The 12,831-nt window shown below is 53.1% G+C and overlaps 1 protein-coding gene across 1 annotated transcript; it reads left to right on the top strand.

The window, feature by feature from the left end:
- The first annotated feature begins 799 nt into the window (after positions 1-799).
- GRM6 (glutamate metabotropic receptor 6) lies at positions 800-12,082 on the top strand. The gene is made up of 10 exons (XM_065874894.1): positions 800-1,282; positions 2,168-2,384; positions 2,611-2,746; positions 3,387-3,541; positions 5,022-5,162; positions 5,265-5,465; positions 7,266-7,411; positions 7,504-8,127; positions 10,829-11,140; positions 11,885-12,082. The coding sequence occupies exons 1-10, from the start codon at positions 800-802 to the stop codon at positions 12,080-12,082; spliced, it is 2,613 nt and encodes an 870-aa protein (XP_065730966.1).
- Positions 12,083-12,831: the final 749 nt, after the last annotated feature.

The following is a 12,831-nucleotide window of genomic DNA, read 5'->3' on the forward strand; positions in this document are numbered from 1 at the left end:
GCCAAGACACTGGTGGCCAGAAGAGAGGAAAAGTAACAGAAAACGGGTAAGAGACAGAGAGAGAGACAATGAGAGAAAGGGACACTGAGAGAGAGAGAATGAGACTGAGACAGAAAGAGAAGAAAGAGAGAAGGGAGAGGGGTGGGTAGAGAAAGCCGGAGACAGAGATGAGAAAGAGAGAGATCAGAAGACAGAAAAGGACAGAGTGTGTATGTCAGACACATATCCAAAGACAGGAAAGAAACAGACCCAGGGAGTAGGAAAGGGAGGGAAAGGAGATGTGGAGAGAGCCAGTCCTGCGCACACGCCTTGCTCAGGATGGGTCTCCGCCCTCAGGGCGGCCTCTCATCCCTTCCCCAGAATCCTTAAATCCTCTCTCCCTCAGGGCCCTGGGCATCTGTCACTGTCCCGTCCTGAACCGACAGCGGCTGGCGCCGGTGAGTGTGGCTACAGAGGGGGCCTGGGTGTGCGCTGGGGTGGACTCCCAGTAAGAGCGGCCCAGGGCTGTCGGGGAGGGCAGGGGTAGGACTGGAGCCAGTGGTCGAGCAGGGGGGACCCAGGTAATGAGGTTCAGAGGGTGTGAGAGCCAGGTGGCCCGGGAAGGCTGGCCGAGTTGATGCTTCATAACTTCTCCAGCTGACTCGGCCAATATTTATATACTGCGCGCCTCCCCTCTCCCGAAGACTTGGGGCTCACTCGCCTTTCCGCCGACCCGGGTCCTTCCTCTGCCGGGCGCTCAGAGCGTTCTCCTGTTCTGTTCCCGTCCCCACCCCGTCCTCCTCCCGCAGCCCCCGAGCCGATGGCCAGGATCCTGCCGCTGCTGACGCTGCTGCTGACGCTGGCGCAGGCGGGCGTGGCGGGCGCCGCGGGCTCGGTGCGCCTGGCGGGCGGCCTCACGCTGGGCGGCCTGTTCCCGGTGCACGCGCGGGGCGCGGCGGGCAGAGCGTGCGGGCCGCTGAAGAAGGAGCAGGGAGTGCACAGGCTCGAGGCCATGCTGTACGCGCTGGACCGCGTGAACGCCGACCCCGAGCTGCTGCCCGGGGTGCGCCTGGGCGCGCGGCTGCTCGACACCTGCTCGCGGGACACGTACGCGCTGGAGCAGGCGCTGAGCTTCGTGCAGGCGCTGATCCGCGGCCGCGGCGACGGCGACGAGGCAGCCGTGCGCTGCCCAGGCGGCGTCCCCCCGGTGCGCGCCGCGCCCCCTGAGCGCGTGGTGGCTGTCGTGGGCGCCTCGGCCAGCTCCGTCTCCATCATGGTCGCCAACGTGCTGCGCCTGTTTGCGGTGAGGGCCCGGGGGAGCGCCCGGGTTGCAGCTTCTCTCCCTCGTCCTTGCCCTGGGCGTGGCTGAGGTCTGGCCTCCTTGCGAGAATCACAATAGTTTGCAAAGAAACCTTGTCCCCTGGGCCAGACGCAAGCCTGTCAGGGAAGGTTGTTCGGAATTAAAGCGTCTGGAGTGCCCGGGGTAACTAAGTCGTCCATTAATTGCACTGTAGCCCATGAGCGTTTCTCTGCCTCGTTTTCTCTCATTTTCCCTCTTTCTTTGTCTTTCTTCTTGATTTTCTCTTTCCATCTCCCTGTCTCTCTCTTCCCCTCTCCTTTCCATAACGTCTTCACACTCCACCCTTCCTTTCTGTTTCAGCTTCAAACATCTCTGTCTTCCCTAGACCAGCTCCAGCCCGCTGCTTCCAGAACCTCCCCATCTCTGACCTTCATACCAGCTCCCACATGCTCTTTTATGTGTGTGTGTTTTTTGTTGTTTTCTTTCTTTCTTTTTTTTTGCTCGTGAGTTTTTCTTTAACCCTCTTCTCTGCTAGCCGCCCTCTTCCCAGCCTCCCCAGCCACCATTCTCCACTCTGCTTTCACACTTACTGCCCCCACTCCTTCTCCTGGATCAGCTCAGCTGTAATCCCTGCTATTAATCACTCTAATGCACACAGATAAACCCAGTTCTAAACAGGCCCCTCCATTAGTCCAGACACAGCCTTCAATCAAATAACCCCTCCCCAGCTCTCCTGCCTGATCTGCCCCTCCTGGCCTCTCTTTGTGGCTGTTCCATCTTGCCCCCAGCACTGTAACCCCAAACGTCCCTGTCCTGGGTCCTCATTGCCCTCCCTCCCTAGGGTCACTGACCCTCCATTCACGGCCCTGGTGTCCTTCCCCACTCCAGATACCCCAGATCAGCTACGCCTCCACGGCCCCTGAGCTTAGCGACTCCACACGCTATGACTTCTTCTCCCGCGTGGTGCCACCTGACTCCTACCAGGCCCAGGCCATGGTGGACATCGTGCGGGCATTGGGATGGAACTACGTGTCCACGCTGGCCTCCGAGGGCAACTATGGCGAGAGTGGGGTTGACGCATTTGTGCAGATCTCCCGAGAGGCTGGTGAGCTTGGGGCAGGGGGGTTTGAGGCATGAAGGAGCCTATAGAGGGTCCGTTGGACAGGGCATAAGCAGTGAGGTAGGGCACTGGGTTCATGATGGGGAGCCTGGATGGTGCCCCCTGTGGGGGTCCTTTGGAAGACTCAGCCCCTGCCACAGTCATGAGTGGTGGTGGCCCTGGTGGGTGAATGGGTGGGACCGCAGCTGACTTTGGCATCTCCGACACCCAGGGGGTGTCTGTATTGCCCAGTCCATCAAGATTCCCAGGGAGCCAAAGCCAGGAGAATTCAATAAGGTGATCAGGAGACTCATGGAGACACCAAATGCCCGGGGCATCATCATCTTTGCCAACGAGGATGACATCAGGTGGGACAGATGGCATGTTCAATCACCGTGTTCTTCAGACGCTGTCCTTGAAGACCCTGCCGCCTCTTCTCACATATCCCAGCCACGTACATCCTCCTTTCCCTCTTTCTCACCTCCCCTTACCTTCCTGCCCCCACATACCTTTTCTACTGCCACCTCTCTGCCTGGTGCCCCCAGAAATGAACCAGGCCTGGTCTGGGTGAAGATGCTCCAAACCTAGCCAGGGAAACACAAGAATATATGTCTGTTTCTATAATTAACAGTGGGGGAGAGACTGGTGGGCGCATGTAAGTGCAGAAAATGAGCTGTCAGGGAAGGGCTCCCAGGGGTAGGAGGGTATCAGCAGAAGGCCATGAGCCCCAGCAAGAGAAGGTAGGCCCTTCTTAAAGGCGGCAGGCAGTGGACTATGGTGCACAGAACAAGAGGGCAGGCCTGGGGTCAGAGCCTGGCTGGACACTTTACTACCTGAAAAACCCAGGGCAAGTGTCCTAAACTCCCTATATCCTACCTTTCCTGATAAACAAAGGGTCTGATGAGTGATGCAGAATGGGGTAGATGGAGAGAGAAGAATGGAAAGTGACCAGAGTTAAGTTGGAGGAGGCTCTCTGGCCCTCGCTCACCCCTACCCTATCCTTACCAGGAGGGTCCTGGAGGCTGCACGCCAGGCCAACCTGACCAGCTACTTCCTGTGGGTTGGCTCAGACAGCTGGGGAGCCAAGATCTCACCCATCCTGAACCTGGAGGACGTGGCTGTGGGAGCCATCACCATCCTGCCCAAAAGGGCCTCTATTGATGGTGAGTGGGGGAACGCCCTTCCCCACTGCATCTCCCACCTATATTTATCCTTCCCCATGATCCCCTCTTGGGGGTGCTCATTTTCCCCTTCTATAAACTTATACCATGATCCAGGGTCCCTTCTAGGATTCCCAGATTCTAGAATTCTGAGATTCTGTGAATACATCCCTCCAAGCAGTGTTTGAATGAATTGGCAAGTGAGGAAATGCACATCCCACTCTACAGGGTGAAGATTGTTAGGTTTTGTTTGTTTAGTTTTGTGTTAATTCAATGCCTGTATTCCTGGTTCTGCCAAAGGCACTCTAATTTGAGGGTGACTGTGGGAGGGATAGAAACCAAGGATGTGGGTCATACTGTCCTGTTGATCAATTAATGAGGCCTTCCTCTTCACCCCTCCTCCACCATCCCGCCTGTGAATATCTGGAAGAATGCAGGAAAGATGGCCACTTTACACTAGGATTGCTCATTTCCCCAAAGGCTAAGCTGAACATGCTTTGATGAGGCACTTCGGGGTATTTTATGAAGTGCAGACCCTTGTAAATGCTGAGCCCTGACTCGCAGGGGCTCCCAGCCTTTTGGAGGTGTACACCCACCCTTACGCTCTTTCTTTCCCTTAGAATGCATTCAGTTGCAGGCAACAGACTAGACTGAGAGTGGTTTTAGCAATAAAGGCATTTCATTACAAGGCAGGAGGTTTCAAAGTAGGGGCAACTTCATGCTTGGGGCAGAGAGTCAATGATGTTCTCAGAGCCCTGAGCTCTGTCTCCCCTTCTGTTCCACCATCCTCTGTAGTTGCCATATGCCTTCTATTTTTTAAAAGTCAACCTGTTTTTGATTTTTTAATGAATTTATTTATTTATTTATTTTTGGCTGCGGTCAGTCTTTGTTACTGCGTGCGGACTTTCTCTAGTTGTGGTGAGCGGGGGCTACTCTTCGTTGCAGTGAATGGGCCTCCCATTGCGGTGGCTTCTCTTGTTGCAGAGCACGGGCTCTAGGCGTGCGGGCTTCAGTAGTTGTGGCACGCAGGCTCTAGAGCTCAGGCTCAGTATTTGTGGCACACGGGCTTAGTTGCTCCGCGGCATGTGGTCTTCCTGGACCAGGGCTCAAACTCGTGTTCCCTGCACTGGCAGGCAGATTCTTAACCACTGCGCCACCAGGAAAGTCCCACGTGCCTTCTTGATTGTGGTGTTTTATTCACAAAGTGGCTGCTGAAGCTCCACCCATTACATCTTCGTAGCAGCATCCTAACCAGGAAAGAAAAGGCAGCAAAAAGTCTCTCATGTGGTGAGGCTCTGAGCTTGTATCAGGATGCAAATTTACCGTGGAGTCCCTAGATGGCTTTGAACTCATTGGCCAGGCCAGAAATTGGTCACATGGGTATCCCCAGCTGCAAAGTGAGCAAGTGGTGAAGGGACACAAGTAGTGAGCTGTGGCTAGCTCAGACTGTTGCCAGCCCCCTCCCTCCTTCCCTGTCTCTCAGGATTTGACCAGTACTTCATGACTCGCTCTCTGGAGAACAACCGCCGGAACATCTGGTTTGCTGAGTTCTGGGAAGAGAATTTTAACTGCAAACTGACCAGCTCAGGTACCCAGTCAGACGATTCCACCCGCAAATGCACAGGTGAGAGCTGCCCAGGGTGGCGAGGGTGGTGAGGGAGAAGGTGGGAGGCCAGGTTGGGCATCTGGGAGCCAGGCACACTTCCTCTGGGCATCCCTAGGACAGGTGAGGAACGCATCGGCCGGGACTCTGCCTACGAGCAGGAAGGGAAGGTGCAGTTTGTGATTGATGCTGTGTACGCCATTGCCCACGCCCTCCACAGCATGCACCAGGCTCTCTGCCCCGGGCACACAGGCCTGTGCCCGGCAATGGAGCCCACCGACGGGCGGACACTGCTGCAGTATATTCGAGCTGTACGTTTCAATGGTGAGTGGGAGCCAGAGCCCCTACGTGAATGAGGGAAAGCCTGCTGGGATGGAGTTCTCGGGACCTGGGACGACTCAGGATGGAAGGAATGGGAGAGCAGAAGAGTGTAGTGGGAGCATCTGGGCCTGAGAGCTGGAGGCTCGAGCCAAGTTCTGGGGAACAGTTTTTAACACTCCTCCTTCTCCAGGCTTCAGTACCTCCTGCCACAGCCTGCAAATTCCAGGTGTTGGGGAACTTCTCTGTGACCCCTTCTGCCTGGATCCCTCAGAGGGTCACACACAACTCTCCTCTCCATTGCATGGAGTTTGTAGTCGTCTGGTCTCTGAGGGCACGCACGGGGCACAGTGCAGACTGTGCAAAGGCACTGCTTACACAGTGGACAGGCAGCCCACTCCGAGTCTCAGGTTTCCGAATGCCTCCCCAGCCAGGCCCTGTGCTGCCTGAGCACAAGGCATGAGTCTGTGTCCCTCCAATACGAGTGGAGGGCCTGGAACATGGTCAGGGCTCAGAATAAGGGTTTCTGAAAAGGCCCAGATGGACTCAGCCGTGCTTATGGTTTGCTGGGGGGGGGGGGGGGGGCTTCGCATTGTGTTCAATTACTATCCTTCAGTAAATTAAGAACTCTCTTCTTCCACCAAATGTTGAGCACCTTTCCTCTGCCAAGCTCTCTGTTAAGGAGCGTGACTTAGGGATTTCCCTGGCGGTCCAGTGGTTAAGACTCTGTGCTCCCACTGCAGGGGACACAGGTTCAATCCCTGGTCAGGGAACTAAGATCCCTCATGCCGATGGCCAAAAAGTTATAAATAAATAAAAAGAGCATGACTTAATAGCACTCCAGAACAGCTCTGCAAGCTGGTAGAACAAGCTTCTAAAAGAAATAAGGCACGCTGATTGTTCAGATCAGTACCTTTGTAAGTCTGAACTCATCCTCTCGCCTGCGCAGTCAAGCTCTTTCTTATTTCTTTTTAAATTGTGGTAACATGCACATAGCGTAATATTCACTCTCTTAACCATTTTTAAGTGTACGGTTTAGTGGTGTACATTGTTGTGTAGTCAATCTCTAGAACTCTTTTCATTGTGCAGAACTGAAACGCTGTACTCATTAAACACTAACTCCCCATTTCCCCCTCCCCCAGCATTCTACATTTTGTCTATGAATTTGACTGCTCTAAGTACCTCATATGAGTGGAATCACACAGTATTTGTCCTTTTGTGAGTGGCTTATTTCACTTATCATAATGTTCTCAAGGTTCATCCATGTTGTAGAATGTGTCAGAATTTCCTTCCTTTTTAAGGCTGAATAATATTCCATTGTATGTATAGACCACAATTTGCTTATCCGTTCATCCGTTGATGGACACTTGCGTTTCTTCTGCATTTTAGCTACTGTGAATATGCTGCTGTGAACATAAGTGTACAAATATCTCTTTGAGTCCCTGCTTTCCGTTATTTTGGGTATATAGCTAGAAAAGGAATTGCTGGATTGTGTGGTAATTCTGTTTAATTTCTTGAGGAACCACCATATTGTTTTCCACAGTGACTGCATCATTTTGCATTCCCACCAGTGAAGTATAGGGTTTCAGTGTCTCCATACACTTGCCAACACTTACTTTCTGTTGTTTTGACAGTGGCTATCCTAAGTGGGTGTGAGGTGGTATCTCACTGCGGTTTTGATCCGAATTTCCCTGACGATAGGTGATGCTGAGCACCTTTTCGCGTGCTTGCTAAGCTCTTCCTTTGTCCTGGCTGGGCCTTTGATGGGCTCGAGAACCAGCTGAGGATGACAGGCTCTCCTTCCAGGCAGCGCAGGAACCCCTGTGATGTTTAATGAGAACGGGGATGCACCTGGGCGATACGACATCTTCCAGTACCAGGTGACCAATGGCAGTGCGGGCAGTGGCAGCTACCAGGCTGTGGGCCAGTGGGCGGAGACCCTCAGACTGGATGTGAGTGGCACAGGACGAGCTCTGGGCCCAGGGAGGCGGACCCACCTTCCTGGAGGTGGGAGTCACAGGTCCCGGTGTCCCCTGTGTCCCAGGTGGAAGCCCTGCAGTGGTCGGGAGACCCCCGAGAGGTGCCCGAATCTCAGTGCAGCCTCCCCTGTGGGCCGGGAGAGCGGAAAAAGATGGTGAAGGGCGTCCCCTGCTGTTGGCACTGTGAGGCCTGCGACGGGTACCGCTTCCAGGTGGACGAGTTCACTTGCGAGGCCTGCCCCGGGGACATGAGGCCCACGCGCAACCACACGGGCTGCCGCCCCACGCCCGTGGTCCGCCTGTCCTGGTCCTCGCCCTGGGCGGCCCCGCCCCTCCTCTTGGCCGTGCTGGGCATCATGGCCACCACCACGGTGGTGGCCACCTTCGTGCGGCACAACAACACGCCCATAGTCCGGGCCTCTGGCCGCGAGCTCAGTTACGTCCTCCTCACCGGCATCTTCCTCATCTACACGGTCACCTTCCTCATGGTGGCTGAGCCCGGGGCGGCTGTCTGCGCTGCCCGCAGGCTCTTCCTCGGCCTGGGAACCACCCTCAGCTACTCTGCTTTGCTCACGAAGACCAACCGCATCTACCGCATCTTTGAGCAAGGGAAGCGCTCGGTCACGCCCCCACCCTTCATCAGCCCCACTTCGCAGCTCGTCATCACCTTCAGCTTCACCTCCGTGCAGGTGGGTCCTTGGGCTCCCAGAGTAACGGGGTGGGCAGACGGGGTCGGGGCTGGGGGTACGGGCACTGACCTCCACCTTAAAACTCAGAGTCCCGGGCTTCCCTGGTGGCGCAGTGGTTGAGGGTCCTCCTGCCAGTGCAGCGGACACGGTTCGTGCCCCGGTCCGGAAAGATCCCACATGCCGCGGAGCGGCTGCGCCCGTGAGCCATGGCCTCTGAGCCTGCGCGTCCGGAGCCTGTGCTCCACAACGGGAGAGGCCACAACAGTGAGAGGCCCGCGTACCGGAAAAAAAAAAAAAAAAAAATCAGAGTCCCTCTTCTATTTTGGCCTCTATGTTAAAAAAAAAAAAGAAAAAGAAAAAGTCCCAGGAGATAGGGTGCTACTATTTCTGTAACTAGAAGAACTCATTTAGGAGCAGCTGTTTCCTCCTGCTTCATCCTTGAAGGAAAATGGATCAGTAAGGTGGGTAGTGCAAGCATCCCGTTATTTTTCTGTAAAACAGTGAAATTATTTTCATAAAGTGAACGTGCTCTTCCATAATCTGGCTCCCAGGGCAAAGAGAATCTGATGAATTTCCCCCAAGCAGAGAATCTGTTTCCATAAGGGCAGTTCCTGCTGCCCAGTCACTGGGTAACTTGGATAAGAGGCACAGGGTCTAATGATACTATGTGGAGTGAAGCATCCAATTGCATAGATGGCCAGAATTTCATGCTGTATGTGCAGCAAAAGCAGAGTTCCTTTAGGGTTTTCTCTGAGATGGTAATATTACAACATTGGAAATGGTTCCTGTGGTCTGGAAAGCACTGGATGTTTTCTGTGTAAAGGGTGCTAAGAGACAAGTGTGTGTGACATTGTATGACATTGCAGAGCCAGCCCAGTTCTCAGGGCCAGGTGGATGGCCCATGCTCAGCTCATTTGGACATGGCTCATTCTCCACCCCAGGAGAGCCCTTCTTCCTACCCAGCTCTGCATATAACATGGTCATTCCCACCCATGGGCCTCAGTCCATGCAATTCTTCACAACTGGAAGGCGCTGCCATTTTCTGACACATAGCAGGGTCTGAGCGTCCTCTGTCAGGGCCGGAATCTCCATGCACAGCCCATCCTCAGAAAGCACCTCACTGCTTCCTGCCTGAAACCCCCGTGGCACCTCTTGCCCCAGGATAGAGCTGTTTAGACTGCATTCAGTACCCCCGTCTGGCTCACCTATGGACTCCCCACATTATACCTCTCTTTCTAGAAATCCCAAATCTTTTCAGAGATGCACACCTTCAACTTTACAAGGTTATTCAGCAATATGATGGATGTGAAATGGTATCTCATTGTTTTAATTTGTCTCTACTTACTAGTGCAGCTAGCCTTTGTACTTTCCTCTTCTGTGGTGTGCCTGTGCCTCTTCCTGTGCTTTGCTCACTTTCTATTATTTTGTAGGCTTTTGTTATCTGTACTGGATGCTAATTCTTTTACCAAGTACGTGGGTTGCAAATTCAGTGGGGCGCATTTTGGTTGCTACTCCCGTGTATCGTAGGCCTTGGGTTTTAGTTTCTCTTGGGCAACTTTTCCCCCCAGCTAGAGGATTTCTAAGAGGAGCCTCCATGTTTCCTTCCTGGACAGTGGGTGGAGTTTTGTTTTATTAGTCCCTTGTTCATGGAGCTGCTGCCTTTGGGAGAATCACAAAAAGGTGCTCCTTCTGGGTGTACAAATTATTTAAAAAGCATCCTTTCCTCTAGGATCACATGGCCCTACTCCAGGTGCACAGTATGGCACTGAAGTGTTGGCTAGGTTTCAGCCCCGCTCCTCCCAAGTCAAGCATCTTGTGCAGTGAACCACCTGCATAAATGTAGGGGATGGCCCTTCCAGGGTCCCACCTTTATGCAGGTGTCTTAGCTCCTACTCCCCAGCTTCCCTTGGCTCGAGGTCATGTCTCCCCTCACTGTGAAGGAATTCATACTCCATCTTCTCCTTGTTAGGGCCTGTGTCTGACTCTGACCTCCCTGGCCACCTGGCATCAGTTCACATTCTTACTGCTCTCCATTCAGTGCCTCTATATTTTGAGCCTCACTATGCATTCACACACAATTTCATTATATCTTGTTCAACAGTTCTCTGGATCTGGAGAAGGATGCAGGTCCTCAGGAACTTGGTTTGCCATATTGCTAGATTAGATAAAGCTAGTGTTTTCCTACCTACAGAATACATGATACTGCCTCCCTGGACGGTTGTGAAGGGAAACATTTCTGCTGGGCCTGGTTTCTAATCAGTGGGACATGCACTGACTCCTCCCCCAAGCTGGCATCATGTCTTCACAACAGATTATGAGGGTTCCCATTTGGTAGATAGAGGAGATCTGATTAGGGTCACCTTTCCAGAGCCTCTGCCTGCAGTCACTGCACCTTGCTGGGCTCAGTAAACGGTGGTGGTAATGGCTGAAATACAGGAAGAGGACATCCAGGGCCCCTTCCCCAATCAGCCCAGATGTCCCCAGCACATACTTCCACTGCAGCCCCTTCTCTCCACCTGCCTGTGTCACAGGCCTTTGCCCAGGCAGTCCCCTCCTGGACAACCCTCCCCTCTCCACAGTGGCTCTCAGGCCTGAACATCCCACTCAATAGGGCAGGAGCCTTAAAGCGACCCTAACCTGCTAGAGATCTCAGTCGAGGGTGAGGATGGGTGTGTCCTTGATACCATGTTGGCTCCTGCAGGTGGTGGGAGTGATGGCCTGGATGGGGGCCCAGCCCCCACACAGTGTGATTGACTATGAAGAGCAGCGGACGGTGGAACCAGAGCAGGCCAGAGGGGTGCTCAAGTGTGACATGTCAGATCTGTCCCTTGTCGGCTGCCTGGGCTACAGCCTCTTGCTCATGGTCACATGCACGGTGTATGCCATCAAGGCCCGTGGCGTGCCTGAGACCTTCAATGAGGCCAAGCCAATTGGCTTCACCATGTACACCACCTGCATCATCTGGCTGGCTTTTGTGCCTATCTTCTTTGGCACTGCCCAGTCAGCTGAAAAGGTAATCTGGGTCCCCCGTCAGTTTCATGACCTCGTTTGTTTCCTGCCTGTCCACGGAAGGGCTCGATTATTCCACGAGCTGGGCCACCCATATGAATGCTTGCTTGGTTGGCTGATTAATTCATGTACTCATTTGTCTTTCCAGTCTCCCTCCAGTTGTTCTCTCAGTCCCCTTTCCATTGTTTATTCATTCATTTTTTTCATCCCTGCTTCTTCCAACCATCAATTTATTTTATTCAATTATCTTTTCATATACTTTATATCTGCCAATCCATTCATCTGTCGGTCTATTTGTTTGACAGTCATTTATTCATGTGTACAGTGGAGCATTTGTTTATTCACCTCCGTCTTCCCTTTGTTTGCCTACTTGCTCCCTTATTCAGGTTTGGTTCATCCATTCATTCGTACATTTGAAAACATGTTCATTCATTCGTTAACATTCTCTAGCACTTTTTAGGCATATGGACCATTTCCCCAGGTGTCGCTCTCTGTGAATGAATCTCTCATTTCCCTTGATCACTTGTCCACTCAGTCCTGTGTCGTTTACCCTTCTTCCTGCCTATACCAGAGCCAACAGTGACTACCAATTCTTCATGCCATGGGGCCTTTGCTTACACGGCTCTCCTTTATTGAGTGCTCATTCCCAGTCACTTGACTGAAATAGACTCACCTCCAGGCTGTGTGGGGGTGGAGGGCGGGAGACACCTGGGCTGAGTCCCACCTGGTCCCTTCCTCTGTGGCTTAGATCTACATCCAAACCACCACACTGACTGTGTCCTTAAGCCTGAGTGCGTCGGTGTCCCTCGGCATGCTCTATGTACCCAAAACCTACGTCATCCTGTTCCACCCGGAGCAGAACGTGCAGAAGCGGAAACGGAGCCTCAAGACAACCTCTACAGTGGTAGCCCCACCCAAGGGCGAAGGCACAGAGGCCCCCAAGTAGCAAGTAGGGGATGAATGGGACAATTGCTCCTCATCCTCTGTTCTTTTCTTTCCCTCGCTTCATGGCGGAAGCTGTGAAGAGTCCAGATCTGCAGTGAGCAATCAGGGTGGGGAGTCCGCAAAGGCCACAGCCACTAGGATGGAGCTGGCCTGGACCCACATGACACATTTTTCTGTTTTTCTGTGCATGATGGCTTCATACTTCCTCGCTGCAGACCAGACTTTCTTCTCATGGTGAGAAACAGCCACTGAGAGAATCCTACTCTGGAGAGGGACTAAACTTATACTCACTGGTTTGAAGTTCAGAGATCATGATGAAGCCCTGGGCTTGGCCCAGTGTGAGTAGATTTCCACCCCTTGATCAACCACCAGAATTTGGGGATTGGGCAGCGTGTAAGAATATGTAGACCCCAGAATGAAATTCAGGGTTGGAGTTAGGAAGGAGCAGTTTCCACAAGAGCTCTGTATTGTGGACTGAGTAACTTGGGCTTGGGTAAATATTTTGCTGGTACAGAGGGATCGAGCCTTGGGTGAGAGCCCTGTGAGAGAAGATGGGCCTGCACAGGACAGGGGAATGAGCAGAGGGAACTGGGTTGCTCCCATGAGATTATTTGTGGCAGGGTCTTTTCCTCGAGATCTTTTCTCCTGGAATCTGGGGCATGTCACACTTAGAGAACTGCTTTTTTTTCCTTTCCCGTGTGTATTCCCTTAAATGAACCCTGAACTTTAAGAAAATCAGATACACTTGTG

This window comes from Phocoena phocoena, chromosome 3 (assembly GCF_963924675.1).
Source record: "Phocoena phocoena chromosome 3, mPhoPho1.1, whole genome shotgun sequence".
NCBI classification, from domain to species: domain Eukaryota; kingdom Metazoa; phylum Chordata; class Mammalia; order Artiodactyla; family Phocoenidae; genus Phocoena; species Phocoena phocoena.

What these genes read in the sequence shown, in the direction of transcription:
- GRM6 (XM_065874894.1), top strand. Translation starts at nt 800, where the DNA reads ATGGCCAGGATCCTGCCGCTGCTGACGCTGCTGCTGACGCTGGCGCAG. An exon ending in TCGAGCTGTACGTTTCAATG is followed by an intron (nt 5,466 to 7,265) that starts GTGAGTGGGAGC and finishes CTCTCCTTCCAG; the next exon opens with GCAGCGCAGGAACCCCTGTG. An exon ending in TCAGCTTCACCTCCGTGCAG is followed by an intron (nt 8,128 to 10,828) that starts GTGGGTCCTTGG and finishes TGGCTCCTGCAG; the next exon opens with GTGGTGGGAGTGATGGCCTG.